Genomic DNA, 27,102 nt, shown 5'->3' on the forward strand with positions numbered 1-27,102 from the left:
GTCCCAGAAGACTGAATAAAGGGGGGGGGGGAGATAGGTACAATAACTTAACAGTAAAACAAAACAAACAAACAAAAATAAAGATGTTTACAAATCTCTGTAACGCGAAATTAGAACGCAGCTCTTGAGGAGGAGGGGAAGGTATGGAGGGGAGGGTTGCCGCTCCTCCTCCTCCGTGCCTCTCTTCCTCCCCCTCCTTTCCTCCACCTCCTCTCTCCTCCACCTCTTTTCCGCCTCTTCCTCCGAACCTTCCTCCTCCTCCACACGTAACGTCAATTTTCCCGCTAGATCTAGTGGAGAATCTGAATTTGTTCATAGGTGACGTGACACCACGTCATGTGACGTCATTTTCCCCGCTAAATTTAGCGCGGTTACGCCAACGCCGCGAAACCCGGGAACAGGCGCCTAAGAGCTGCTCTCTAAAAGTAACAAGACAGGTTTGTGCTTTTCACACAAGGGTCATCTTGGAGTCCGAGTAGCACTGGGGTGTCGGGGCAGCGGGACTGTAGCTCTGAGGTGGCACATAGATGCTAGGAGGGCCATGCTGAGCCGAAGGCGCCGTGCCAATGGCCGGGTTCTTTGCAGCATTTGCCAGCTGCTTGTAAAAGGACAGCACCACCACGAAGAAGTAGCACTAAAATGAAAGGAGTTTCTGTTATAAAAATCAGCGAGCCACTCCAACGAACCTAGGAAGATGCTTATGTCGATATGAATACAAGGAGTCTACCATTCTTATGCTTCGAAATTTCCAAAACTCTCCCAGGTCATCCCTGGTCAATTCAAAGAGGAAAAAAGAAGACATCAGACCAGAAATATAATGAATCTGGTATTGCACTGATAGAAAACATGCTTAAGCAGCAGGATGCACTCTACCCTTGGGCAAAAAACAAATGTTCACGGCGTCATCTTTTACCGTAGAACGAGTGTAAAGTTTGGTTGTTCCCTGAACTGTTTTTTTAGACATTTCTGGCATTTTTTTATATCAACTGAACAGATGTGGGTGCGTCGTATATTTCCCACTATTTTAATTCTTAGAAAACCTCCCAAGGTTCCTCGTTTTTTCCTACACTATGGAGGTTCCCTAACCCTCATGCCCTCAAGAAAATATTAGAGATTATCTAGAAATTTTGAGGGGATGTCATAATTTTAGGGTAAGTAGAGTTCCGGGTTATTCAAATTGATTTTAGTGAAATGCGGAGACTATCTTTTCAGGTTTGGCTTCTGAAAATTTCGCATTTCTTGGAGTTACACTCTGTAGTATCCACAATTCAAGCAGCATGCAAATGAATAAAAAAAATACCCACATTCAAATGCACCAAAATATGCAAAAAGGTCATTTCTATTGAGAACAATATTTACATAAATATGTCAACAAAAATCGATTGAGTGCACTCTCGAACTGGTGCGTTTTGATGATTTTTAAAATTGCCCGAGAAAACACAATAGTCGAGTACGAGATTTTTTTTTTTTGTGCAGTGCCCTTTTTCTTTTACTAAGTTTCCCCTTTTACCACAGTCTCAGCTAATTTCCAACATGATAAAAAATGTAGTATCTGGACTCCACCGTTATCATGATGCCATAACTTCATTCCTACAAGAGACCGAAATGCCACAAAGGTCTAAACTCGAAACCAGAACAGTTGCTAGGAGACTTCCACATACTTCAACTGCCCTCTATCGTTTTGAATTTATGCTGAATTCACCCTTTGTTAAGGGCACATTCCATACTTTCCTAATATGAACGGCTGCGTAACGCCACCGAGACTGGGCAACAGCGTCAGTGCCTGGCCAATTTAGCCCCTTTTTCTTACGGCTATGGTGCAAGGAACAAGTGCTCGACTGGTGTGTTTACTCCGCTCTAAAAAGTGGTCCCTCGATTTCTGCCCGATGACATCATACAAGTGTCATGTTGTCACCAGCCACGATCCTGGCAGCGTCACTGTAGCAGTGGTGGATGTGGCAGACGCCTGTTCTGATGCAGGTCATCCTCCTGCTGCTTGAAGGGCTACGGAAGGGTTTGTCAGCCGGGAGTTGGGACGTCACGACGACAGCGACACATGCGCTCACTCTTGCTTTTCATGCTATAGCATTCTTTAACTACACCCCCCCCCCCCCCCCCCCCCGAGTTTTTTGGATTTCCTGGCCTCCTCATGCCAAGTAGATATGTGCATCTTGATGCCGTCCTATATGTCGTCCTTAATGTCGTTCTTGATGTCGCTGTAATAGTCGTTCTTTATATCGTCCTATACGAATGCTATTCAATTCATACAGAAACAAAAATAGTGGTTTCTGCAGCAATTTTTTTCTAGAACATCTATGACCAGGCGCCAGGATCGCAACATCCTACATCATAACACTCCGACTCTTCCGATGCCGTATGTTGCCATATGGGACCACTTTTGAAGCTTGAACAAAATGGCGGTATAGGACTCTAAAGGCTCTGTTATACTCCGACGTAACGCGCGCGCAGGCGAACGCCAGCCGAAGTCGGCTACGTCACGTCAGTCACGCCGAGCGCGTCAAAAATTCGCCCTCTTTATACTCCGGCGGCCCTGGCGACTCCCGCGGCTGTGCGAAGGTGGGCCGCCGGCGTGGCGCATGCGCAGAATCTGACTACGAGGGCACGTTTCCTGTGAGAGTGCGCCACTTCCGGTCCCTTTCCTTTCCAATAGCAGACGACAATTCTCGCACTTCTTGAGCGCCAAGTTCGAGCGATGGCGTGGACGTACCTTGCACGACGAAAACTCGCGCTTGCACTGTTGGCGCACCACATGCGCCGCAAGCGTAGGCGGTCAATGTACATACGGTACATCTTTGACAAGCGCAAGGTCTACGGTACTCAAGCTTCTTCGTGTCGTAGACACACGGGTGAGGACGAATTCCCTCGATGAGCTTCTCGACGACCGAGTCCGATTCTTCAAACATGACGCCACACGGAGTGGTGCTCCAGTCGTCTGCTATTGCTCGTATTCGCCGCGCTTCCCGCGTGAGGGCTGCCGGGAGCCAGCGCGTGATGCATCCTGGTCCGGCGTCGCCGGCGCGGCCGGCGCGGAATACCGCACGCTCCATTTTGGCGTCGAGGCGGTCAGGGTGCGTCGAACGCCGCCGGTCGCGTCGGTTACGCCACGACGCCGGAGTATAGAGCGTCGGGTTTTCGCCGACGTGACGTCGCTGTGACGCGCTCGCGCGCGCGCACGCGTTACGTCGGAGTATAACAGAGCTTAAAATACCAGTCGGAGACGTATTCCGGGCACAGTACTACAGCTTTCCAATACAGATGTCGCAGCCAGTCACGGAGAAACACTCACCCAAATGCACATCCAGAGCACAAGAAAGCAGACGAGCCAAAGAACCTGGGTGGCACGCTGCAATTCAACAGAAACGTTGCAGATGAATTCAGTGCAACAGGGTTGGCAGAAACACTTCAATGCAAATGATGGAATAAATATTTAAGAAGAAGGGGGGAACAAATAGGAATGAAGACCTGCACATGTCAGCCTTCTTTCCTATGTTATCCGCACTTTCATTTCATGGAGTTTATGATATAATAATAGAATTCTTAAAGGGGAGCTCAGACGTTGTTGTTGTTGTTTGTTCAGTTGTTTTAAACTACAAGCATTTTCAGAATACCTAGGCTTTACTGTTCCGGGCATGCTGTTTATTATCTAAAAAATGAAAGACGTTTACAATCCCCTGTAACGCCAAATTAGAGCGCAGCTCTTGAGGAGGAGGAGGAGGGAAGGGTACTGAGGGGAGAAGATGGAAAGTCCCCCACTACTAACCTGGGTGTGTATCGACATGTGCTTAACCCAAGTCGCAGAAAATGCACATCTTTAGTGAGAGCATCGCGTGCAAATTTGGCGGGAATTTAGCGGGGCTATTTCTTCCCCTAACTTTAGCGGGGAATTGTTTACACTATATTTAGCGGAGAACTTTTTCCGCTAAATTTGGTGGAGAAATTTTTTTCCGCTAGACGTAGCGGGAAATTTTTTTTCCGCTAAATTTAGCGGGGAAATTATTTCCGCTAGGGGAAATTTTTTCCGCTTAATTTAGGGGGGAATTTAGAGTCATCCTCATCGTCATCGCAATCGTCACTGATGACGTCATCAGTGACGATGAGGATGATGTCATCGCGATGACGCTATCGTCATCGTTACTAATCACGTCATCAGTGACGTCACGTATGACGTCATCGGTGACGATGAGGAAGACGGCATCCTCACCGTCATCGTCATCCTCACCGTCGTCGTCATCGCGCGGTTACGCCGACGGCAACACCGACGGCAAGGCCGACGGCGAGGGCGACGCCGCTCAGGCCGGAATCAGGCGCCTAAGAGCTGCGCTCTAAAATTAAAGATCGCTATCGAAAAAATTGCAATACAAGGTTATGCCGAAACCAACATTCAAATTTTTCCGCACCTTCCAGTGGAGCGACATAACATGTGTATTTATAATACCCCCGCCAGACGAACTCATTTGGTGTCACTTCAAGCGAGTGCACTTCAGAGTATCCAATATCCCTTGAAGTGCTTTAATGCTACGCGGCGAAATTTAGTGTCACTCGGAAATGATGGCGAAGACGATCGGTGAAGTAAGGAGCCCACTAATTACCCAAATATGCGCGCAGATTTCTCAGTGTTTTCGCGCTACGGAGGTCTTCCAGGCGGCCTTCCCACAGTATGATCACAGCAAAGGTCTCCTGCTCGGACCATGGGCGATTTCGGGTTCACGCTGCTGCGGCCGACTCCATATTACAATCCGAGGTTTGCGGTTACACAATCAACCAGTACCTCTTCGGCTCGACTTAAAAAAAAAAAATAACAGAAATGGCCATCGAGCGTTGTTGCCCAATCGAGGGCAATATGCACGACCTACTGTAATTCTGACCTGCCCAAAGAATGCCACCCTATGGAAGACGCTGTCGCCAATGAAGTGCCTCGCTTTGCCGCAGGAGGCGCTCAGCAAAGGCGTTCTGCGACCCAAACTAGGTTCACAGCCTGCCTAACTCGCGCAAGGTCTGCACGACTGGTGATATCCGACTAGTCATGCTGTTCTTCGAGAACACCTGCCGGAGCGTGGCTCCAGTGGGCTGCAGTAGCAGACTACAGCAAGGAGAGTCACCGGCATCGCTCTCATGGTTGTTTAGATCAAAACAGCGCGTTCCTCAGGCACGGAAGAGCAAGGACGTTTTTAGCCCCGACTGCTCTTGTGCCATCGTCAAAATGAGGTGCGTCTCGGATCACCCATAAATAGTCACTGTGCTAGCAGCCGGCGCCTCTAGTGACCAATCTGTCACTGACTAACGAGATCCCGCGAGGATATCAGGTCAGGACCATAGGTCGGCATTTTAAGCTGTCCTCACTCAAACTCACGATCACTATTTTTTCCTCAATCAGGACTCACGCCCACTCACGATCACGATTTATTCAAAATAGGGTCATCACCCGGACTCACCCTCACGGTTCAACACAAAACCAAAACTCACTCGCCGTCATCATCGCGGTCGTCACGCTCCCATCACGCTCACAGGTCACCACAAATCATCAGACTCACAGGCCATCAGACTCACAGGTCATCACACTGACAGGTCCTCACGGTCCTCACACTCACAGGTCATCACGGTCCTCGCACTCACAGGTCCTCACGGATCTCACACTCACACAGGCCCTCACACTCACAGGTCCTCACGGATCTCACACTCACACAGGCCCTCACGGCCCTCACACTCACAGGCCATCACGGTCCTTGCACTCACAGGTCCTCACACTCACAGCTCCTCACGGTTCTCACACTCACAAGTCCTCACGGTCCTCGCACTCGCACAGGTCCTCACGGTCCTCACACTCACAGGTCATCACGGTCCTCGCACTCACAGGTCCTCACACTCACAGCTCCTCATGGTCCTCACATGTCCTCACGGTCCTCACACTCACACAGGTCTTCACGCTCATCTTACCCACAGGTCCTCACACTCACAGGTCATCACGCTTACAGGTTGTTTTCTTTGTTTTTCTTTTGTTCCTCGCAAGCCGTTGGTCTGTCTCCGCGTGAGTCGTGCGACGGGGAAACTACCCTAAAACACTGAACTTCTGAACCGCTTATCCAATTTGAAAGAAATGTACTATGTTTATGCTCCGCACATTTCTACCAAATCTCGTTCACCCTGATTAGTTACGAAAATAACTAAATGCAAGCTGACGAAATTGGGTGTGTTGAACTTTCGCCTGCTGACAAGGGGCAGCAAAAAAACACAAACGCGCCTTCCGACAGCTTACACAGACAACGTCGCAGTGATTAGAGCATCGCCTCGCTGTGCATACCTCGCTCATTTGTACACATATTAACGATTAATACATATATCATCGCCGTTTCTTTTTTCGCGTGCCACCCACACGTAATTCTACGGAAGTTTATGCAGCATATATATAATAAACATATGCACTGACCAAATTTTTTTTCCCTTTTTTTTTCTTTGGGGGGGGGGGGGGCGGTATTGTTAGGTAGGGTGATGTCCGTCTGGTTTGAAATATCACCATAATCCCTGTTGGATGTGTTGGGTGAGGGGTTCCGCAGTTCTGTGGTGTCCGTCAGTCGTATGCTGTTCTATGAGCAGAGACCGTTGGAGGCCGAGTTTTCCTTTTCACTCGAGCTTCTTCTGCTTTTGTTGATCGACCGTGCTTGCCGCACTAGGCTGCGATTTAAGGAATCATCAGCCGACATTGTTTTTCAGTCATCTCGGCCTTTATAAAATACTGGCAGCATTTATTATCTTGATACGTGCAGCCGTACTTGGATTGGTTTCATTTGGATTGGTTTGGCATGGCTTTGCTTAATTTGGTTTAGAGTGGGTCGGGGGTTTGGGGTCGTCTCCGTGTGTCTCTTTGTCGCGCTCTCGATCACGTAGGGTGCGCCACTTTTTATGTGGCAAGCCGCGCCATTCTTGGCGCGCAGTTCATCGAACAAGTTTTTATAGACAGATCGTTTCATTGACACTGCGATGTGTCATCGGCAGACCGTTTCTTCGACATTCGATGCATGACAGAGTTTGCTACATTTCGTCGGCACTTCTCTTTTTTTTTTTTTTTTTTTGTTTTTACTCGGACGTCTAGACGACATTTATCTTTCTCTCTCCTTCATCGACGCGGCTTCTTGGCGTCTCGCGTTCTTCGCATGTTCGCAGCGCACTACGGTGGTGTCCGCTACGGGCAGGGCGCAGGTGGCGCAAGCGCAAATGCTCCTCACTCTTTGTACGCAGTGCGCTGTGCGCTTACGTTGCTGAAATGGTGCGTGCGGCGAGGCGTTCTTTTGGACACGTTTGGCTGTACGGGCGCGTGCTCGGCCTGTCTAGCGGCTATTTGTTTACGTAAGGAGCTTGCCCTATGAAGCCGAGGCTCGGCACTCGACAGCCAGACGGCCGGACGTAATTGTTGCTCGCTGTCGTGCTCTTGGCTGCGTGCACACTCGAAGCTCGCGAGATGCATAATCGTTCCAAACTTTTTCTAAAGGAGTGTTTCTCGACGCGGTGGTGGCCTCGTATACCGCTCTTTTTTTTTTTTTTTTGTAGAATTATGTAAGGTTTATTTTGTGCCCAGCAATACACGCAAAATACCAAAACTGATGTTTTGCATTCTCGTCTTGCAAGTTTTCCGAAAAAGGTAGTAATGTGGTAGAGGTAAACCTGTCGGTTTCGGTAGTCTTTAAGAGTCGATGAACAAGGTATTTACATTGTTGTAGTGTGTAGAGTTGGAGCTGGCGGAGATCTATCGCCTACGTCGTCTTCTTTGCCATTGGGCAGCTGACCGATTCTACGTGCTGGAGCTCTCGCTTGAAGCGTGATCCTATTTATATAGTATTCAACAGTGCTCATCCATGTGTACTGTAGTGAACATTTCAGGCCGACATATCAATAGTTTCTTGTTATCAAACAGGAAAACGGAATATCTGTAAACACCTCCCGTCAAAAAATGAAAACCAGAGCTCGCCGTTCGCTTTGACCAGTAGGCCGATCTCCCACACTCTCACGGCTACCACAATGACAATTGTGGTAGCCGTCAAACGCGAACGTAATCGCACCTTCGCTTCGCGGCGACGCGACAGACCTGTGTGACTCATATGAGTCCTGAAAGAGACACAACTAACAGCTAGATTGCGCGCGTCGCTGTTTCCCATGAGCTATGATCTGCCCAACGCTCTACATTTCCTCTCCAACTTTTTCCTCACATACGTTGATTGATTGGCACTCTTCCGCATATTTGCGGCCAATTATTCTTACCAAACCCCTCTCTCATCTTTCTTTCCCCCTTCCTGGAGGATAACAATCTGCATAGGCATTAAACACCTTTTCCCGTTTTATACAACCCCCTCCCCCCTCACCAACCGTCTGGAGCGTGGGTGACGCAGCCATATATATAGTTGTACTTCACAGGAGGCAGTGGTAGTGCACGAGACGGCTCGTGATCGACACTCGCAAGCCTACAGCGGCGTTGACCCTCGTGCGGAAAGGCTACTCTTCCTGCAATGCATTGCGCCGGAGGAGGCGTAGCGAAACTGGCGGTGGGTCGGTCTATTACCTCAAGCCCGGTTCACACATCTGCGTTCCGAGCGACAGAAACAACACGAACGACATCACACCGGGACGATTCTGTTCGTATAACAGAACGTGACAAATATGGCAAAGAGCAGCTTTATCAAGCGATCATGTGTCACGGTGGTCCCGGTGTCATGTCGTTCGTATCGTTTCGGTCGTTCCTCTAGATCGGAACGCAGCACATGAAGGCACCCTAGAACGCAGATGTGTGAACCGGCCTTTACGAGCCTACTCTGATGTTACGCTTGAACGTCACGGAAAATAGGTCTTCCCGCCTTTTCGAGGCGTCGCCACGGGTACGAATACTGGTGGGGTCTATTTAAGTGATTTCTTCGGCACACAAGCGTCAGTACAGGTTATGAGTTATGACTAGGGATGCCCCGAACTTCTTTCGAACCGAAGGTTTGATGATCGATTCAAGCGGTTCGAAATATTTGAAACTTTTGGACTTTACATATCGAGAAATTCGACGGAAATCGAATTTTCGAACTTGTTAAACTAAGAAGTTTGAAGCTTTTAGAAATTTCGAACTTTACACGTTCAGAAACGCAATGTTTTTCGAACCTTCGAACTTTTTACGCTAAAAAGTTATATCCTTCTCGAACTTATTACGCTGTGAAATTGGATGCTTGTCAAACTTTCGAACTTGATAGACTAAAAAATCGATGATTTTCGAACTTTCGAATTTCTTCCACTAAAATGGTTGAAACTTTTGGAACTTTTGAACTCCCTACGCTAAGAAATTCGATCATTTTCGAACTTTCGAACTTGACGGTGACAGCGCAGGGAAAACCAATATCAAACCAGACACTCAGGAAGACAAGCATACGCGCTTGTCTTCCTGAGTGTCTGGTGTGAGGTTGGTTTTCCCTGCGCTGTCACCGTCATGTATGGTTCACCAACTCGCCCAAGCATCCATCCTATCAAAGAACTTTCGAATTTATTTATCTAAAGAATTCGAAAATTTTCGAACTTTCGATTCCTGAAAAGTCAAAAGTTCGAAGAACTTCGAACTTTTAGGGTAAAAGTTTCAAGTTCGTCGAACTTCGAAAGACGGGCGGGCGGTTTCATTTGGATTCAAGCCGTACGATGTACATTCGTAATTTCTCTTCTCAAATTTCGACATGCGGTGCCGCATTCCTTGCGAAAGACAATGCCATTTATTTCAATTATCTGGCATGCTTGGTTTTAAAGAAATAAATTCCCGAAGGAGCAAGCAAGGACGACGGGTTTTTGACAATTGTCGTTCGTTCCATATTTGAAGCACGTTATAGCCGAAGCTCTGTATGGTACAGATGTTAAACTTTTTAAGACTTATCTATGTATAGCCTAGGTAAGTGTCGTCTTTAGGTAAGAATACTGCTGTTCAAGATGAGTTTCGAAGAAATGTCCAAACATGTATCTACGGGCGATTAGGCCCTAAACTCGGTAATTGTTTTCGTCTCGCATTTAAATTAACACCACAGACAGTACATATTATTGCCATCTGCAGAATACAAAATGATTTATTTATTGTTTTTTTCACGTTGAGGAATAAATTAACTCATGGGGGAAGGTTTGTAATACTGTTCAAGTTCAAGACGTCATTAAAAAAAAAATCTTTTTTTTTTGTCGTTTTACGTTTTTGGAACGTGTTTCTTTTAGCCTGTAAACATTTTGGTAGGAGAAACCTGTTTCGTAGTTCTGGGCCTCAGAATCTGCAAGAATACAACACTTCCGGCAAATTCTTGATAGTTTCTTTTTTCTCGCCAGCTTTTTATTCCCGCATTTATTGTTATGTTTAATTTTTTTATTATTATTATTATTGGCATTGTTATATAGGTTGCAAAGACATAGCTTTGAACTTCCGAACCACTGAGCATGTGACGAGTAGTGACGAGTTTCTAACAACGACCATCTACGCGATCTTTAATGCTGTGTAGGACGACAGTAGCTATACATATGCATAAATAATTTCAGATTAAAATAAGCTCGAACACACCGTCTTTCCCCGTATAGCTTTCTTTAACAATCCAAAATCCCCCCCCCCTCTTTTTTTTTTTCTTTGTCCCCAGTTTTTACTTTTCTGGCGTCACTGGTACGGTAGAACGCTCCTCGACCTCGAGTTGTGTCGGCTTCTGTGCGTTTTGCTCGGCGTTTCTTCCGTCCCGGAAAATAAGCATCTAGAGCAATTACAAACTGAAAAATTGCCAAGGTGCAGGCGAGCTGGTGTATGTTGATCGTGATGCAAAATCCTGAGACTGGATATGAAATTTGAAAGAAAAAGTGTAAGAAGACAGAAAAAATGGGACAGGACAACGTCTCAAACTCGACGTTGTCCTGAGCTAGCTGAGTTTGAGACGTTCTCCTCTCGTTTTTCTTTCTTCGTACAATTTTTCTTTCAAAGTTCATTCCATCATGGTTTTGCATCATGTGCAAACTAATATTACTATATGCCAGCGTCACTCGGGCGGCGTTCGATCGGATTACTATCAGCGTGCAAGGGGGTAGGGAGGCAGTTTGCCAGATCGCTTCAAGCTTTTCTGAGCCTCAATCGTTTGCCTTCCCCTGGCCGTTTCATACTGGATGAGTATCGACTGTATCGTTAAGCATTGCGTTCGTGTGATCACTACTGCGTGATGCACGTTAATTACCCCCCCCCCCCCCCCGGGCTGGCGGTCACAATCACTGTTCTATGGTCACACGTCGCTCTGCACTGGCAAATATTCCAGTACATCCGGGACACTCGACGTCTCATTTAATTGCCTGACCAACTTCGCACAGTCTAAATATCACACCCGAACTTTTCTAAACCTGATTTCACGAAAACCACTGAGGCGTGAAAACAATATTTGAAACTGAAACTGTGGAGGAACATGAAAACCCGACTTCGAACTTTGCGCACTTGGACTTTAAAGAAATTCGAAACCTTCTAAGTTCTTTTCGAGCTTAGCCTTAAAAGAAAATTGAATCCTTCGAACTTTAGAACTTTGTACAGAAATAAATTCGAAATCTTCGAATTTCTCGAACTTTATGTCTATAAAAATTTGAAACGTTCGAATTTTTCGAAATTCAGATCAAACGAAAAATTCGAAATCCTCAAATTTTCGAAATTCAGATGCAAAGAAGTCGAAATGTTCGCAGTTTTCTAACTTTAGATCCTAAGAAGTTTTAAATTTTCGAATCTCTCGAATTTCAAGTTAGGAAAGTTGGAAATCTTCGAATTTCTCAAATAACAAGTAAAGAAATATTCAAAACAAGCGAATCCGAATTTGAAGAAACCGTAAAAGCTTCGAACTTTTTGATTGCGAAACTCCGCGGTGTTTGAAAGTTCCGAACTTTTCTAATTCGAACCTCGGTATTGTTGAAAATATCGAAATATTTCGATTTCGAACCTCAATTCGGTTCGAAAATATCGAAACCTTTCGATATCGAACCGACGGTGGTTCGCGGCCTCCCTAGTTATGACTTTGTCAAGATTGCCGGAAGCCTATTCCAATTGTAAAATAAAATATCGAAGGTGCACGTGTCTTCATGGTCCTTTTAAGTGTGCGTGCTTGCACGACATGAAGTGTCACAGCTTTGCGACCACAACAGCTTACGCGGGCACAATCAAAATTGAACTGGTCAGTGTTCTTAAACACAATATTTAACATTATTTCGCGCATTTAGTTCCCGGAAATTGGCAGCAGATTCGGGAAGTTGAAGTTGAGTGGCATTCTTTTTTTCATAACTGGCAGAAATTATGACAAACGGTTTTTTTAGTCATTTGGTTGCACATTCACAAGAGATATTATAATTTATGTTACATAATTGTCAAACCTGCGTCGTTTCTGTGGCCATCGGTTCAAGATAGGTTTTCTGTCGCTCGGTTGACAAGTATTCATTCAACGCAGTAGCGTACTTCATGTCTTCAACGACCCGCTGATCAATCTTGCCCTGTGCTACACCATTGTAAAATTTTATTACGGGCTTGAATCATCGCGATATGTGTCATAGGCCTTCAAGCGATAAGAAGTGTTTTAGAATTTAATCAATATAATTGTAAAAAGTTGATTCTCAAATATATTATTTTTGTTTTACAAGAAGTTCTTACCACCCTCTAAATGCCCATACATTCAACCATAATAACGTAAAAACGCAGCATGAGTAAACAAAGGGCAAGGGGAGCACAGCGTCATGCACGAAGCCCGAGAAGCCCGGGCAATTGGCGCCTCGCAGTCGCGCCCAGCCGGAGCGCCGGCAACCCGGCCGTGGCCGTGGGGCAGGCGCCTCGACGTTGCGGCGCCGCGCGCCGCCGTCCTCTACTTCTCAGTGTAAGCACGGCACACGGCGAATTCTACGCATCCCGTGGAGCCAGTGAATTCATTGGAGTGAGACAGGTGGGCGACCCGGGTCGCACGGGGACTGCGGGCGGGCGCGTTCAGGAACCGCGGGTGAACGTGGCATTTCGGATCGGCGTGAGCCTTTTTGGAACCGTTTTTCGTAAAAGTAAGCTCAACTTCACGTCTCCATGACCTCACCGAAATCCTGTGACATTTCGCCTACTCGTAGAGTTTCCCCAAAAAATAAACGTCGTTATTGCTGCGTGAAAGACTGCCACAGTCGCGAAGGTGACTCAAGCGTCAAACTTTACCGCTTCCCTTCAAGATTTTGGGAAGCGACACGGCGACAGTAGTGGATTACTGCAGTGCGACGCATCAAGTAAGTGAATTTTATATTAATTGTTGAATTGAACGAAAATAGATGTGCAGGTTTGGAAAGTGGTCTGGCAAACTCGTTTTGCAGACTACTCGGCAAAATAACATATTGAACAAGTTGTTTTACGAGTCTCTGAGACAGCCACATAGAGAAATACGGTGGGAAAAATCGGGCCGATTGTTCGCTGTGTCATCGAGGATCAGGCGATCAGGTCTTCAGGCGAGATGCCCGTTGCCCCGTTCCGGTACTCGTAGTTCTAAGCGTGCATTTGGTCGCGACCGCGCGAGCCGTTCGGCACGCGCGGTCGCAACCAAAACCTTCCAAACCTGCAAGTTTTCAAATAGTGGATTTTCGTAGAAAAAATGCTTTGTTTGTTTCGGCTACAAAATTTAATCCTGAGTCTGGTAAAAAATGTGACGGCGTGCAAAAATTAGGACGCAAAAGGTTTTCTTTTGAAAAAGCTCATGCGAAGCGTAAATATCCTTCTCACGTGCACTTTGTTGCCTGTCGCCTTTTTACACCAGGCTTGTGTACTGTTCTCTAGCATGCAGAGTTCGGTTCTAATTATCCACATTTTATTCTAGTGCCATGGGGGCGTCGGGAGAAGAAGAGGACGGCCGAGCGAGGCGCGAGCGGGGGCCAGCCGGCGAGGAAAGAGGAAGAGCGTGCTGCACGAGGCTGTGGCCGAGCAGGAACGATACGGCCGTTCTGGCTGGTCCGGGCCATGTCGATCCCCGGAGCATTCCACCAGCGAGGTTCGGATCAGGACTGGCGGAAATGGCGAGCCCTTCGTCCTATAGGCCATGACGGTCCAGGAGTGGTTCTGCAGCGAGACTCTGACTGTGATAGCCCGGAACAGCTAGCCAACGCAGCGCTGGCGTGGGAAGGACGATCCGCAGGCCTGGACACGGACTCCGACTGCGAGCTATGAACGACGGGCAACAACTATGGTCGGCGGGTCCGACTGCCGGCTCTCGAAGACGGGCAACCGGGAAGTGTAGTAAACCCATTCGCTGCCTTCTCGCTGTCTTCTCAGACCGATCGGGCGGCGATTATTATGGAGCGACCCCACAAGGTGATGAAGACAACTCAAACTGGTGTTCAAATGACAACTCTAGAATATGCTCCAAACATAAAATAAACAGGGACATGGCGCGCACGTGCACACAGGAACTGCTGAAATTAGGGTCGCCGCCGCTCGCCACGGCCTGACGGGAAGATTGGCCGCCCCATTAACAGAGGCACCTCCGCTTGTGGAGCTGAATGCAGCACTCTCGTGGCTCCGCCTGGCCATTGCTGGCTGGATATCATGCGCTTGTGCTATCTTGCCCCGAACGACACATACAAGCACGATATCGCACAATGTAAAACATCTCACTCGAAGCTTTGATCTATCATGACACCGCCTTTGTTGCACTTTTTGAGTGTTAACTCATATGCGAAAAGTACGGTGAGGTGTGCGGAAAGATAAAATTGTTTGTTCGATTGGGTGATGATGAGGATCAAGCGAGTCACTTAATTTTGTCGCAACCGTGCGAGCGGTATAGTTGACGCAATTATAAAATTCTATGCGCACCGGCACCAACTTGGCAACAGGAGCCGAAATCCACACGAGCCTTTCTATGCCACAGAGAGAGGAGCGCTAACCGTTTGGAGCGCTTTCCCAACTCCGGCGTTATCGCATCGCCACGAGGCGCCGTCAGTCCGTTGGCGTCTCGCCGTCTGCCGAGAAGCGGAGAGCGAACGCCGAGGAGAGACGAAAGCGACCCCCCCCTCCCCTCCCCCATACTCCCTCTGCCCTCCACAGCTGGTTGAGACATTGCTGAGGGCGCTGGCGAGGAGGAGCCTGCAAGAGCAAGCACCCCCCTCCTTTCCTCCACCCTCCACAGGACCCAGCGCGCTTACATGGCGGAGGAGCAGGTGAGCGACACCCAAACCAACCCTGAGCCCCACACAGTAGTTGCGAAGTGGGAGTCTCCTCGCACACTAAGATGGCCCGGCAGCTCTCACTTCATCAGGCAGACTAATGCAACAACCGGGCTCATATCTGCCCTAACCACTCATTCACACTGGAAGCGGACATCCGTTCGCAAAACGGTTGCGAACGCGGTTGTATAAAGATCCAGTACAACTGCACGCGCACTCGATGGCATCAAGTGCGCGTGCAATTGTACTGGATCTTTATACCACAACCGCGTTCGCAACCGCTTTGCGAACGCGGATCCGCTTCCAGTGTGAATGAGCGGTAAGACTCACGTCTTGATCCAGGCTCATGCTCATGAGCCTTGAAACTCACAATCACACTCAAGAGATCGCAAAACTCCCGCTCATGAGTACTTCACTTAGAACTCAAGCTCACACTCACACTCATGAGTCCTCAGAACTCACGCTTATCAGTTTTCAGAACTCACACTCAAACTCATGAGTTCTCTGGACTCAAACTCACGTTCAATGGTTTTCAGAACTCACGATCACACTCACGATTAAACTCACGCTCATGTGTTCGCAGGACTCGCACTCACACTCACACTCATGAGTTTTCAGTATTCACGATCACACTCCCAATCAGACTCACGCTCATGAGCTCTCAGGACTCACACTCACGTTCACACTCATGAGTTCACATAACTTACGATCACACTCACACTCACACTCATGAATTCACATAACTCACGATCCCACTCCCACTCACGCTCACAATTTTTCGAGACTCGCGGCCTCACTCACGATCACCTCAAATATGATGGTGAGCGTGAGTGATCGTGAGTGCTCGCACTCATGAGTGAGAATGCCGAGGTATGGTCAGGACCAGATAACGCCACTGCACCTTGCGCGCCTTCGACTGATATGCGGAAACCTTAGGAAACAAAAAGGCCTTTGTACAGCGCCGTGAAGTCATAGCGTGACAAAATGCTGCGGCGGGGGCCTGTAGTACAAGGTGCGCGCTGGCACACGTTTCTGTGGGTAGGTAAGGATTACACTAGGTTGTGGCAATGTGTAGGTCAAAAAGGCTGAGCTAGAGTAGCCCTTTGTTTTTCCATGATAAGTTACTTTTTGTTGGCATGAAACAAGTGATTATTGGTACGAATGACAGATGATGAGGCGACGAATGAACAGAAACTGGCGAACTTGTGCCACCGGAGTTGCACGATCAAGAGGAAGAGCGACTGACTTGTACGGAGCGGTGCAGCTTTTTATGCCTTCCCTGGAAGCCTAGAATAATCTGCGTCGATCCTTCTCGAACTATACATTCTCAACATGAATAAGATAGACAATTACCTAACCTTGTCGTATCCTTCTAGTTTCATAAAGAAAGACAAAACGACACGCAGTGCCGGGAATCGAAATTGAGCCGCCTGCGTGTGAGCCAAACACGCTGTCGACTCTGCTACGTAAGCGCGTGTCATAACTCTCCCCCTTTAAGAAGAGTATCACCCCGATGCCAACACGAAACAAAACAAGGCAAATCGAAAGAATGGTAAAGTTCACTGTCCTATCGAGTGAAGAATGATGCGACCGCTTCCTGGATTCTCGGGTTCTTCGAAAAGAGGTCTTCTTGTAGGGCTTGGGATAGGACTTGGCTGACGAGTTCTAAGATTAGTGGTGAACATCCTTATCCCGCACCTCCACCAAAATGTCACGAATGACAGCTGATGAGGTGACGAATGAACAGAAACTAAACATTTAATTTGACGAACTTGTAACGAAAAAAAAAGACGTCTACAAACCTCTGTAGCGTGAAATTAGAGCGCAGCTCTTGAGGAAGAAGAGGAGAGGGTACGGATTGGAGGGTATGGCCATCCGCATCCTCCGTACCCACTCCTCCTCTCCTCCATTTCCCTCCTCCTCCTTCCAACCTCCTCCTCTCCCCTCCTCTTCCTCCTCCTTCCTTCCTCCTACCCTCCTCCTCCTCCGTGCTTTTCCCTCCTCCTCCTGCATACCCTCCAATCCTCCTCCTCCATAACCCCCCTTTTCCTCCTTCATACCCTCCCCTCCTCCCAGAGTTTCCCCACTCAATTTAGCTGAAAAATTGACGCCACATGACCTCAACAGCAATTCAATTCCACGCTACATTTAGCGGTGAATTGGATATCTGCTGAGGTCAAGTGACGTAAATTTTCCCGCCAAATCTAGCGGAGAAACTGAATTTGTTCACAGGTGACGTTACACCAAATCATGGGACGTCATTTTTCCCGCTAAATTTAGCGCGGTTACGCCGACGCTTTCGGCGACACCGCGAAACCCAGAAACGGGCGCCTGAGAGCTGCGCTCTACAATACAAAGAGGTAGCGTCGCAGACGTCGAAGGTCGGCGGAGTAGCACGATCGAGCGCAAGAGCGAGACTGACTTGTACGGTGCGGCGCAGCTTTTTTTAAGCCTTCCCTGAGACCTGCAATATTCTGCCTCGATCCTTCTCGAACTATACCTTCTGGACATGAATAAGCTGGACTTTTCTCCGGTCTTCTCGCATCTTCTACTTTTAGAAAGAAAAAAAAAAAAACGACACGCGGTGCCAGGAATCGAACCGGAACCACCTGCGTGTGAGCCAAACGCACTGCCGACTCTGCTACGTAAGCACGCAGCAATATCAAATAGTACTCTCTAAAAATTAGATTCTATTTATGCTTTTTTTATAGTTTTCTACTAGGTTTTCTCTTTACTCATGAAACACTGGTATGGACGCCACACAGGGGGTCTCTTGGATCGAGTGTAGCGAGTTCGGTGAGCGACAATAAAAGTTAACGTGTGACACCTCACGAGTGACACTAAGAGCGAAGTGTACTCTCTTCAAGTGACACTAAATTATGGACATGGCAGCTTGGGTAAGTTGGATACTAAATTATCCAGTGCGACAGAGGCATAACTTTCAAGGAAAGAAGCCAGTCTCAGAAGCGCAGCATTTGTCGCAAGGACAACTCCAACAATGGCACACTTCGGGGCTACACGCAACTCACGTTGACTATGACTACGATGATCAACAAGATGACAAGGATCGCCTGGACCACGAGTACCATGACTGCAAACACTAAGTAAGGCAGGATGTAGTGTCGCTGATCCTGCAAAGGTAAAAATCGGCATAACACAACGCGCTTTGAAGCTTTTTTCATTCTTATAACTATCAGAATCAGAATCAGTTTATTTTGCCACAGCGCTTTTACACATATGTTACAAGGGGACCAGGAAAAAAACTTCAGGTTTGCAGCTTTACGGGTCCCTGCCCCAATACACAGGACAGAGCGGCACTGACATCAAAAACACGAAGAAAAAAAAAACGCAATGGAACCAACTTATGAAACGTGACATATAAAAATAAAATAAGTTGCATTTCAATACACACTGAAAAAGATAAATGGAACAAACATCGAGCAAAATATTCTCATTTTAACCGGAAAGTTTGAATTGTACGGGTTTTTAATGAAAAATTACAAACACTGACTTCAAAACACGAAAGAAAAACACAATGAAGATAACTTATATACGATGCCATATAAAATGAGTTGCATTGAAAATAGGTTACATTTCAAAAACACACCGGAGTCAATAGATATAACAAACATGAAACAAACGTTTTCACTCAATATAGGAAAGTGTGGATTGCATGAGCATTTAATGAAGGTGAATCAAAAACTTGAAAAAATATGTTGTTTAAGAGTGACGGTAAACTGTAACTCAACCTCTGGAAGCCAAAATTTGTTCGAGATGATGGGACGCGCCATGGATACCGATGACGTGAGGAATATAATGATAGAATATTTTCAAGTTTGGCGAGGTCTAAAATAGTTGTAATATGTTCGTTAAGAAAGGTTGACACGTGACAGTTAATCTATTAGAGTACATGTTAGATACGTCAAGTATGTTGTGCTTTATAAATAAGGGACGAGAAGTAGAGAACTGTGATCGCATGGGACATTTTAATTATCCTTATTTGTTGTTCTTTTTGTTTTTTTCATTAACCTCAATCTGTTAAAGTTACTTTTAGTTGTCCCCCAGACCAGATGACAATAACAAAGAACAGAATGGAAAAGAGAATTATATATTGAGTTCTATAATAGTTACATGAAATGATATGGTAACGATGCCCAATAACAATATTAGGGAGTTTCAGTAGATAAATATTTTATTGACCTCCTGTCTGATGTAGGGACCCTAAGAGTCGGCAATCGCGTCATATAGACCAAAAAGAGTCCAAAAACTCTGAGTGAAAATAACTTGCAGTGGTGTTTGAGATGCTTCTGCCCTGTCTCCCATTTTCCCCTGTTTCCCTTTCTGCGGGTTTTGCAGTAATTAAGTTCAAAGTAGTTCTCTCAGGATTCTTTTGTTGTGGTCGTTTCGTAGGTGTACTATTTAGAGCTACATAATATTTCCTGAGGAGGGGAGGAGGGGCGTGTTTTGTGGTTGGTGGTTTTTACTTTGCGTATCTGTGAAAAAGGTGAAAAATCACTAACCCGTTTTAGGTCCGGAGTATTCTTCTATCGCTATCTACTCTAACTACTCCCTCACTGAAGCGAAAACGGCAGGGTGTCTTTTGAATGCCTGCGTGGACTCCAGCACGCACTGCATGTCTTCCGCCGTGCTTTGGATGTGCAGACACGCTCGAGGTTTACAAGATCACGGAGCACCGTAGAATAGCTTCAGACGTCTGCTCGTCATTTTTCTTTCTCTGCCCATTTAGGTTTCCTTTGTCACAGCCGTCTCTGGTTGATGCCATCATCGTTTCAAGAAACGTTTGTATCGGAAGATGTGATTACGAAATCCGAAAGCTTGACTACTTCGTTTCGCCTCAAGTCCAGACGCACCCGAGCTGATGGGGCCAATCAGACATAAAAAGCGCACCATCAATGCGCTCATCATATGTCTGTTGGTGTTCTATCATCGCTCAACCAATCGTAAAAAGAAAAGGCCCCGTGATGCGCGTTTTTGACGCTAATTGATTCGTCCTACTCTCTCGTAGCGTCTGTTGCGTCTGAACGTAAGCTGAAACGAAGTATATGCCAAACTTTTCACAAATTCTTCATTTTCTGTGTACAGTCATGCCTCGTTGATATGGAACTCGTTAATATAGATACCTCGCTATATGGGCACCATTCTAAGGGACAAAATGGGAAAACACGTGCAATTCTGTCTGTTCATTATGGACAACTCACATTCTGGACGATCTTTAGGGGATTGAAGGTGTTTATAATAATGAGACATCACCATCCGCCAAGTGGAGAAAGAAACACCTGTTCCTATTAACTAAACGAGGGAAGAGCAGTCACAACTGGCACAGACTGTGACTTAACAATCATCTCTTTTTTTTTTCTTTTTGCGCCTTCACTTTTCGCACATGCTTGACAAAATGAGATCAAGACTGTCACTCATCGTGGCAAAACGTGGAGTTCAAACACCTCATACAAATCATGGGCTTAAATTGCTAAAATATGTTATTGAACTAGATGCCGATAATGTGAGCATCCGTGAGAAAACAAATGTTAAATCACAGTCTTACCGATAACCTAATTTTCAATCTGTCACCTCAGAATGGTGTGCAGAGTAACGTATAAGCTGCGGAATATTTTTTCTTAATTGAAAGAGTCTGTTTACGTGTCCATGAGCACTCATCTATCGGTACTCTCATTTCTCAAAGAAAAGAAGAAACAAATCACTAACCCGTTTTAGGTCCGGAGTATTCTTCTATCGCTATCTACTCTAAGCCTCGTAAAAAAAAAAAAGCTGCTGCAAACGCTTTTTTTTTTTTTACACACAATGTTGTTTTTAGTTAGTGTGTTGGGCATCAGCACCCGGGTTTTCACTCAGGACGTTCTCCCCCTTTGAAAAAAAGAAAAAGAAGAATGTCAAGGGTTTTATTATAATTCCTACTATTATTATGAAATCTGGCTTTCCTGAAGCTCGAACGACAAAACGCAGGAAAGTGGCGCCTTACCGTGTAAGCGCCCCTGACACAGAGGCTGGACACGATGAGCCCGATGACGCAGATGACGGTGTAAGTGACGTATACGCCAAAAACAGCTGCAGAGAATGCAAGAATCATGTCAGCACAACCTAAAGAGTAATTCTGACGCGTGTTTATTTAGAAAACAGGAGTTAGTCGTCCCTAGTGGGTTCCTGGTGTCTTCCCTGCAGATAATAAATTTAGACTGCAGCACCACCGCCAGCCAGGAGTCTTTACCGTGCATACCGCAGTAGTGATACGTGACGACACGCTGGAACGGTGCTCGTCCCTATCAAAACGTGCAGGAGTTGAGATTGAACACGGGGTCTCTGGGCTGTGCAGGCATACGATCGTTGACGCCAGGTGCCCCGAGTTGCGGTTCGTTAACGCGCTCGGCCACCGGTGCCCCGGCACAACCCGCTTTGACGGCCGGGCTTCTGTCGAAGCATTTTGCGCGTGCCTTGATTGTTGTGCCAAGACGATTCACAAGGGCCCGGCAATTTAGAAAACACATCTGCGACATAAAATCTAGCTTTTTTTTTTTTTTTTTTCACACGAAAATCGCCGGCTTAGAGTCGGCTGCGGGGGCTCTGCTCGCTATTTTTCTTAGTCAGGTGCTAAGACTACGCACAAATCGAAATATTTTCGAACAAATATATTATTTGTGGCGTATCTTTATCTATGATAATAATAATAATAATAATAATAATAACCTATATTATATAACTAAGAACCACTGAAACACTAGAAACGCAATACAATCCAAGTTACTCCTAGTAACTCTCAACATCTCCGACATTCGACTCGCTAAGCTTTCTCAGCAATCCACCCATCTTGAAGACACGGTTCTAGAGGTTGTGGTATGAAAGCACATGTTTGCGTTCCATGGTTGGCTTGTGCCAGCGCCCGTGGTGTGCATGGACGTGCGTTTTCTGCCCCAACACCTCGAAGTGGTGATTTTTGAAAAAAGAGGATTACGCGACTCTGCTGCAAGAAATTTCTTTGGGTAATGTTTTGAGAACACACAGTGTGTTTTGGCTGTCCCCCATAGGCAAGGAGCTGTCACAAAGCTTCGCCTGTGTCGATCCGATTGGCTCGAGGTGGCCGCAGCGCTCGCTGTTTGCCAAGCTGCGGCAAAATAAAGTATAGGCCATTTTACTGTTTACGAACGCAAGCCGTCTCTTCCGCCCCATGAGACTTCCAGTCGCGTCATTTCGGCAGGCTTTTCGAGCCTGTCAATATTTCTGAAACGTTAAAATCACCAAGTTCTGTATAGCTTAGGGATTTCTGTTCTTCTATTAAACAAATAAGAAGAGATTGGTCGTCTTACAGGTGTTTTCAAACCTACAAATATCTCGCTAATTAATCCTTTAGCTGATCATTTGGTGAACTAGTCATGAAATATTTCATGAAAGTTGAAAGAAGCAGTGCTGTGGTGCCGGTTGTTTGTCCTCATTTGATCGGAAGTTCACGGGGATGTAAATTGCCCCATGGCTAAAAGCGCAGCCCTCTGGCGCATTCAATGAAATGGTCTAAAGAGCAATCTCGTCGCACAAGTGAAAACAGGGGCGTGCTTACCTTCCGCCATGCTCTTAACCTCGGGTAAATCGTCAAAGGCCTCCGCGACCTCCTTCTGGAAAACCGCGAACGTGGCATAGATGATGATGCCAATCAGGGAGTCGATCTGGAACGAAAGAAGGGGAAAGGTCAACAATAGAGATCCCGAAAATCCCTAAAGCCAGCAGACCTCCTCCGTACTACCCTTCAATGACTCATCACAGACACCAACCGTCCTTCATCGAACAACAAAACACCCAGCCACACACGCCCGGCTTGCATTCCATACGTGCATAATACGTCCCACCGCCTGAAGAGTCTCGCTGCCCGGTTTGACATGAAGGTGGTATTCCAATGTAGGCTGAAGCTAAAACAAATATGCCAAAGGGTGAACAATGAAAGTCGTCAACCAGAATGCACGATCAAGCACTCCAACAAATACGTTAAATGCCAAGAACAGACAATTTAATATATTCCACTCAGTTGTGGCAGCCAATACATCGGCCAGACAGGACGATGCCTGAACGTTCTCCTCAAGGAACGCTTTCTAGAAGTTACCAAGGCGTCATACGACTCTTACCACCCAATTGTTGTGCACGCCCGCACCTGCCAAGATTGCAGCCCTATAGCTATGAAAACACTACCGTGCTCGGCTCACACAAGGACAACTATGGGCGAGAAATAATTGAAGCATTTAAGACCAAGACTGCCGCAGACAATGTTTCCAAGCCCTCGTTGTCGTTATCGACACCAGAGCTGGAATTCCTAGCACCAGAGTTGTCATAAAAAGAGCATCCTCCAATATTCATCTTCTTCCCTTTCAGGAAGTTGAATTCAGCTATTTTAATTTTTATCTTTTCCGAGTATCTTTTTCTAGTATTTTCGTCTTCCCTTAATTTTCTGTGACCAAGTGTGATGGGCATCATTTAATTGTCGCTGCTTGTAGAAAGAACTGTGTGTCTGTCCCTCGTATATTTTCAGTGTTTTTAACTGTACTCTATCCAACACGCTCTGCTACGAGTGCGTGCACGTAGCGGTTTCCCAATGCAGTTTGAGTCCGCCGCAATTTCAAAATCTCATATTCATAACCATAAAGCTTTGTTCCAACATGCTAAGGTACATCATATATCATTGGCCAGGGCAGACTCATAGCTACATTTGTCTGCATACCAAAGAAAATTTAAAAATAAAGAAATAAAAATTGTATATGGGCACTCTGAGACCTCACACCCTAAGGTAATTTGGTTGTATACAGTTTTCTTTTTTTTTTTTTTGTAAGCTTTACAGATTTGTTTAAAAAGATCCGTGAAAACTACATTTATGCGGTTTGTACAGGTGAGCTATAGGGCCAGGGGACATAGTATAGGGGCTAATCGTAACCATCAGTCGGCTAATTAAGCATATTTTGTTCATTATATTTTTAATTAGTTAAAATATACTAGATTCGAATTCCAAACTGGCATTAGCGTCATCAAAAACCACTCAATCACCTCTTTTCTGGAAAGATACAAGGCAGCTGGGGCAGCATTTTACGGCGTTCTGAAAAAATGCTCAGTTTGGAGGCGTTTCTATAGGTTTTGGTTTCTTATCGGAGTGCACCTTTGCGCCCGCGGTCCTGCTGCCCGATGGTTGTGGCACGAAGCCACCGCCTCGCCTTCCTCATATGATGGAGAGAAGTATTCCGCACGTGGTGTTGCGCGTCTTGGCCACTGAGGAGCAGGACAGCAGGCGCAGAGATGCGCTCCGACAAGAAACCGAAACATAGAAACGCGTCCAAGCTGAGCGTTCTTTCAGAACACCGTAAAATGCTGCCCCTGGCTTATCTTTCCAAAAGGAGTTGATTTACTGATGACGCTCAGCAAGTTTTTAATTGGAACCATATGCCCATTTTCACTAAATAAAAAGTTAATTAACAAATTTTACTCGTTACGAGTAGCCCCATGTCTCTCTAGCCATATAACTCACCTGCAGAAACCGCGCCAGTGTAGCTTTCACGGTTTTTTTTTTAAACAGATCTGAAAAGTTAAAAAAAAAACTGTATATGTTTATACACCTTTCCCAGAAACACTCGACCCTAGGGGCAACAAACCGTTGTCGAGCGCAGTCACTGGGTTTGTGACTGGACTCTCACCGGCGTCCCTGCTAACCCTAACCGACTGGACTGATTTCGATAGGCGCAGCCAGCGTAGGCGCAGTTTCAAGCACTGCTGGCGGCTGAATTCTCGTCTTTTCCCGCTGTACTGTGTGCTTCATGGTGTATGTATTTTCCCGAGGATATTGCCGCGCGCTGTTTTGACCGAGCGGAGTCCGTGGTGGTGGAGGGGCGACTCGAGCCGGGCACTGGGCTGGAGCTCAGCGGGAACAACGATGAGCCGCGATCTCTCTCGAAATGTACACTGTTTATTTACATGATGTACAGTTGGTTCAAGACCAGAGAAGATATTTGCTTGTCAAAGTTCGCTCATTTTAAACACTTGGTTCTCCCTAGGTCCCTAGGTAGGGACCCCTACATCGGCGGATAGTCGGCCAATCACAGAAAGGTGTCTCGTTGAAACACCGCCCCACATTCCATTATTACGCACACTGAGCCGCCGTAGACACTTCACCGTCGGTCTAGACGGCGCCGAGAATCTCACCAAAACACCGGCTCGTTGGAATTCACGCAGCTGGTCAAAACACCGTCCGGGGCCGAGTCGTGACGTGCCGACATTCGACTCTTCGTTTCTACGCGTTGAATGAAGGCGTCCTGATGATTTCATCGCCCCGGATCGTGCCCTGGTGTGAAACCCAAGCCGTTGTTTTCCCTCTTCGGAGGCTATATCCAGACCTGTACACGGTAAAGACAGGCTATATCACGGCGCCCGTTTGGTGCGTCCGCGGGGCAGGCGTGCTTCCGAAGCGATGCTTGCGCCAGGCTCGCTGAGTCAGATGACCTTTAACCCGCGGGAGGCGCTCGACGAAAACAAACGGCCAGATGTAAACATTGTGAACATGGTCCGGCGGCCATTCATAACAGCTCTCCACCGACGGGGAGACGGTCAAGAGGTTGAGCGGTCTGCAACTGCTCTGCCGAAAGCCGTAGCACTGGTGCCGTCTCCTGAGATCCCAGCTCTTGCGCTGCAACTTGGGTCACTTTTCCACCACGTGATTAGCTTGCGACTCCCAGGATCACAAAACACGAAACACGGGAAGCAAGCGAGCGTCCACCCCGCCCGGGAATTCGCCAAGTGAAAAAAAAGAACAGTGTCACTAATATATTTCTCTAACGTGAGTGCGTCACGATCAAGATACGACAATACTGAACTATAACTTCATAACGAGAAACCAGCCTCCATAAAATATCAGGCTAAAGTACAATAAAACGTAATAAAACCGGACTCCCGTGAAAATAAAGCCACCAACTATTACTGAAGTAACACCGCGTCTCCTATAGACCGTTTTATCGTGGGTAGCGCCATTTTGAGAGCAAGAGAGAAAAGGGGAAAGGGCTACCGGCACTTTCCCCCTTTCTGATTGTGTAGAAAGAGTGGAAGCCCCGGATGAGAGGCATGGCCGGTGTTGGGCGTCTGCAGTGCCCCAACTTCGTTCGCGCTTTCTTCTACGTTTCAAGCTCCCAAACTTAATTAGAGCCATGGTCTTTGATGGCGACAGTCCCCCGGTCATCATGACACCATTGCTGGGTGATAGGGTGCACGAATAACGACAGAAAGCGTCGAATACTGTCCGAGGGCTTATATGTAGCTTGCATGGAATCCGGCAAGGCAAGTACGGCTGGAATGTTTTTAAGCTCCATTGCTTTCCGCATGACTGGAAATGATGAACCATTTATACATTTTTGCTTGCAATGGGCCTATTTCAACGTAGCCGCTTTTAGTTGTAATCAACAAGCGATACACAAAACGGGAACCTCAGTTAACTTTGTAAACGCCCGGAGCTGCTACATATCGTCTTGCTGTGCTGTTTTTATCTTCGTGTCCCTGTTCTTATATTTCCTTGTGAATGAACGACGAAGACGCTCTAGATGTACTTTTATCGAACCGCAGAAAGCCTTGAAGCAGCCACAATTACTTTACAATTTGATGCAACATTTTGTGTACTCACCTCCAATTTCTATAGCTGGCACGTTCGCTGCCGCTGTTCCCCCCGTCGCCACACTGGCGGATGCCATGACTCAAACAAAGAAACGTGCACACTGGGCTCGAAAACACAGATCGCAACACACGAGACGTTCCCTGCAGCGACTATCAAGCGCCTCAAAGCGCCTTAGTCAACGGAAACAACCCACCAGGGGCACTCCAAGGAGAGCTTTTGCCGGCTCTCTAATATCGCACAGGAAATCGCGATTA

The 27,102-nt window shown here is 46.7% G+C and overlaps 1 protein-coding gene across 1 annotated transcript in view; it reads right to left on the reverse strand.

Annotated features, from left to right (window-relative positions):
- Positions 1 to 448: 448 nt before the first annotated feature.
- The window catches only part of LOC115309655, a 35,010-nt gene continuing 8,356 nt past the window's right edge, over positions 449 to 27,102 (reverse strand). The window contains exons 2-6 of the mRNA XM_042289851.1: positions 22,778 to 22,883; positions 21,191 to 21,276; positions 18,222 to 18,323; positions 3,308 to 3,364; positions 449 to 634 (exon numbers count right to left, since the gene is read on the reverse strand). Of these exons, the coding sequence (XP_042145785.1) occupies positions 449 to 634; positions 3,308 to 3,364; positions 18,222 to 18,323; positions 21,191 to 21,276; positions 22,778 to 22,883 (537 nt within the window). The remainder of the gene's footprint in view (positions 635 to 3,307; positions 3,365 to 18,221; positions 18,324 to 21,190; positions 21,277 to 22,777; positions 22,884 to 27,102) is intronic.

Source organism: Ixodes scapularis, unplaced genomic scaffold (assembly GCF_016920785.2).
Source record: "Ixodes scapularis isolate PalLabHiFi unplaced genomic scaffold, ASM1692078v2 PGA_scaffold13__105_contigs__length_92229423, whole genome shotgun sequence".
Classification (NCBI taxonomy): domain Eukaryota; kingdom Metazoa; phylum Arthropoda; class Arachnida; order Ixodida; family Ixodidae; genus Ixodes; species Ixodes scapularis.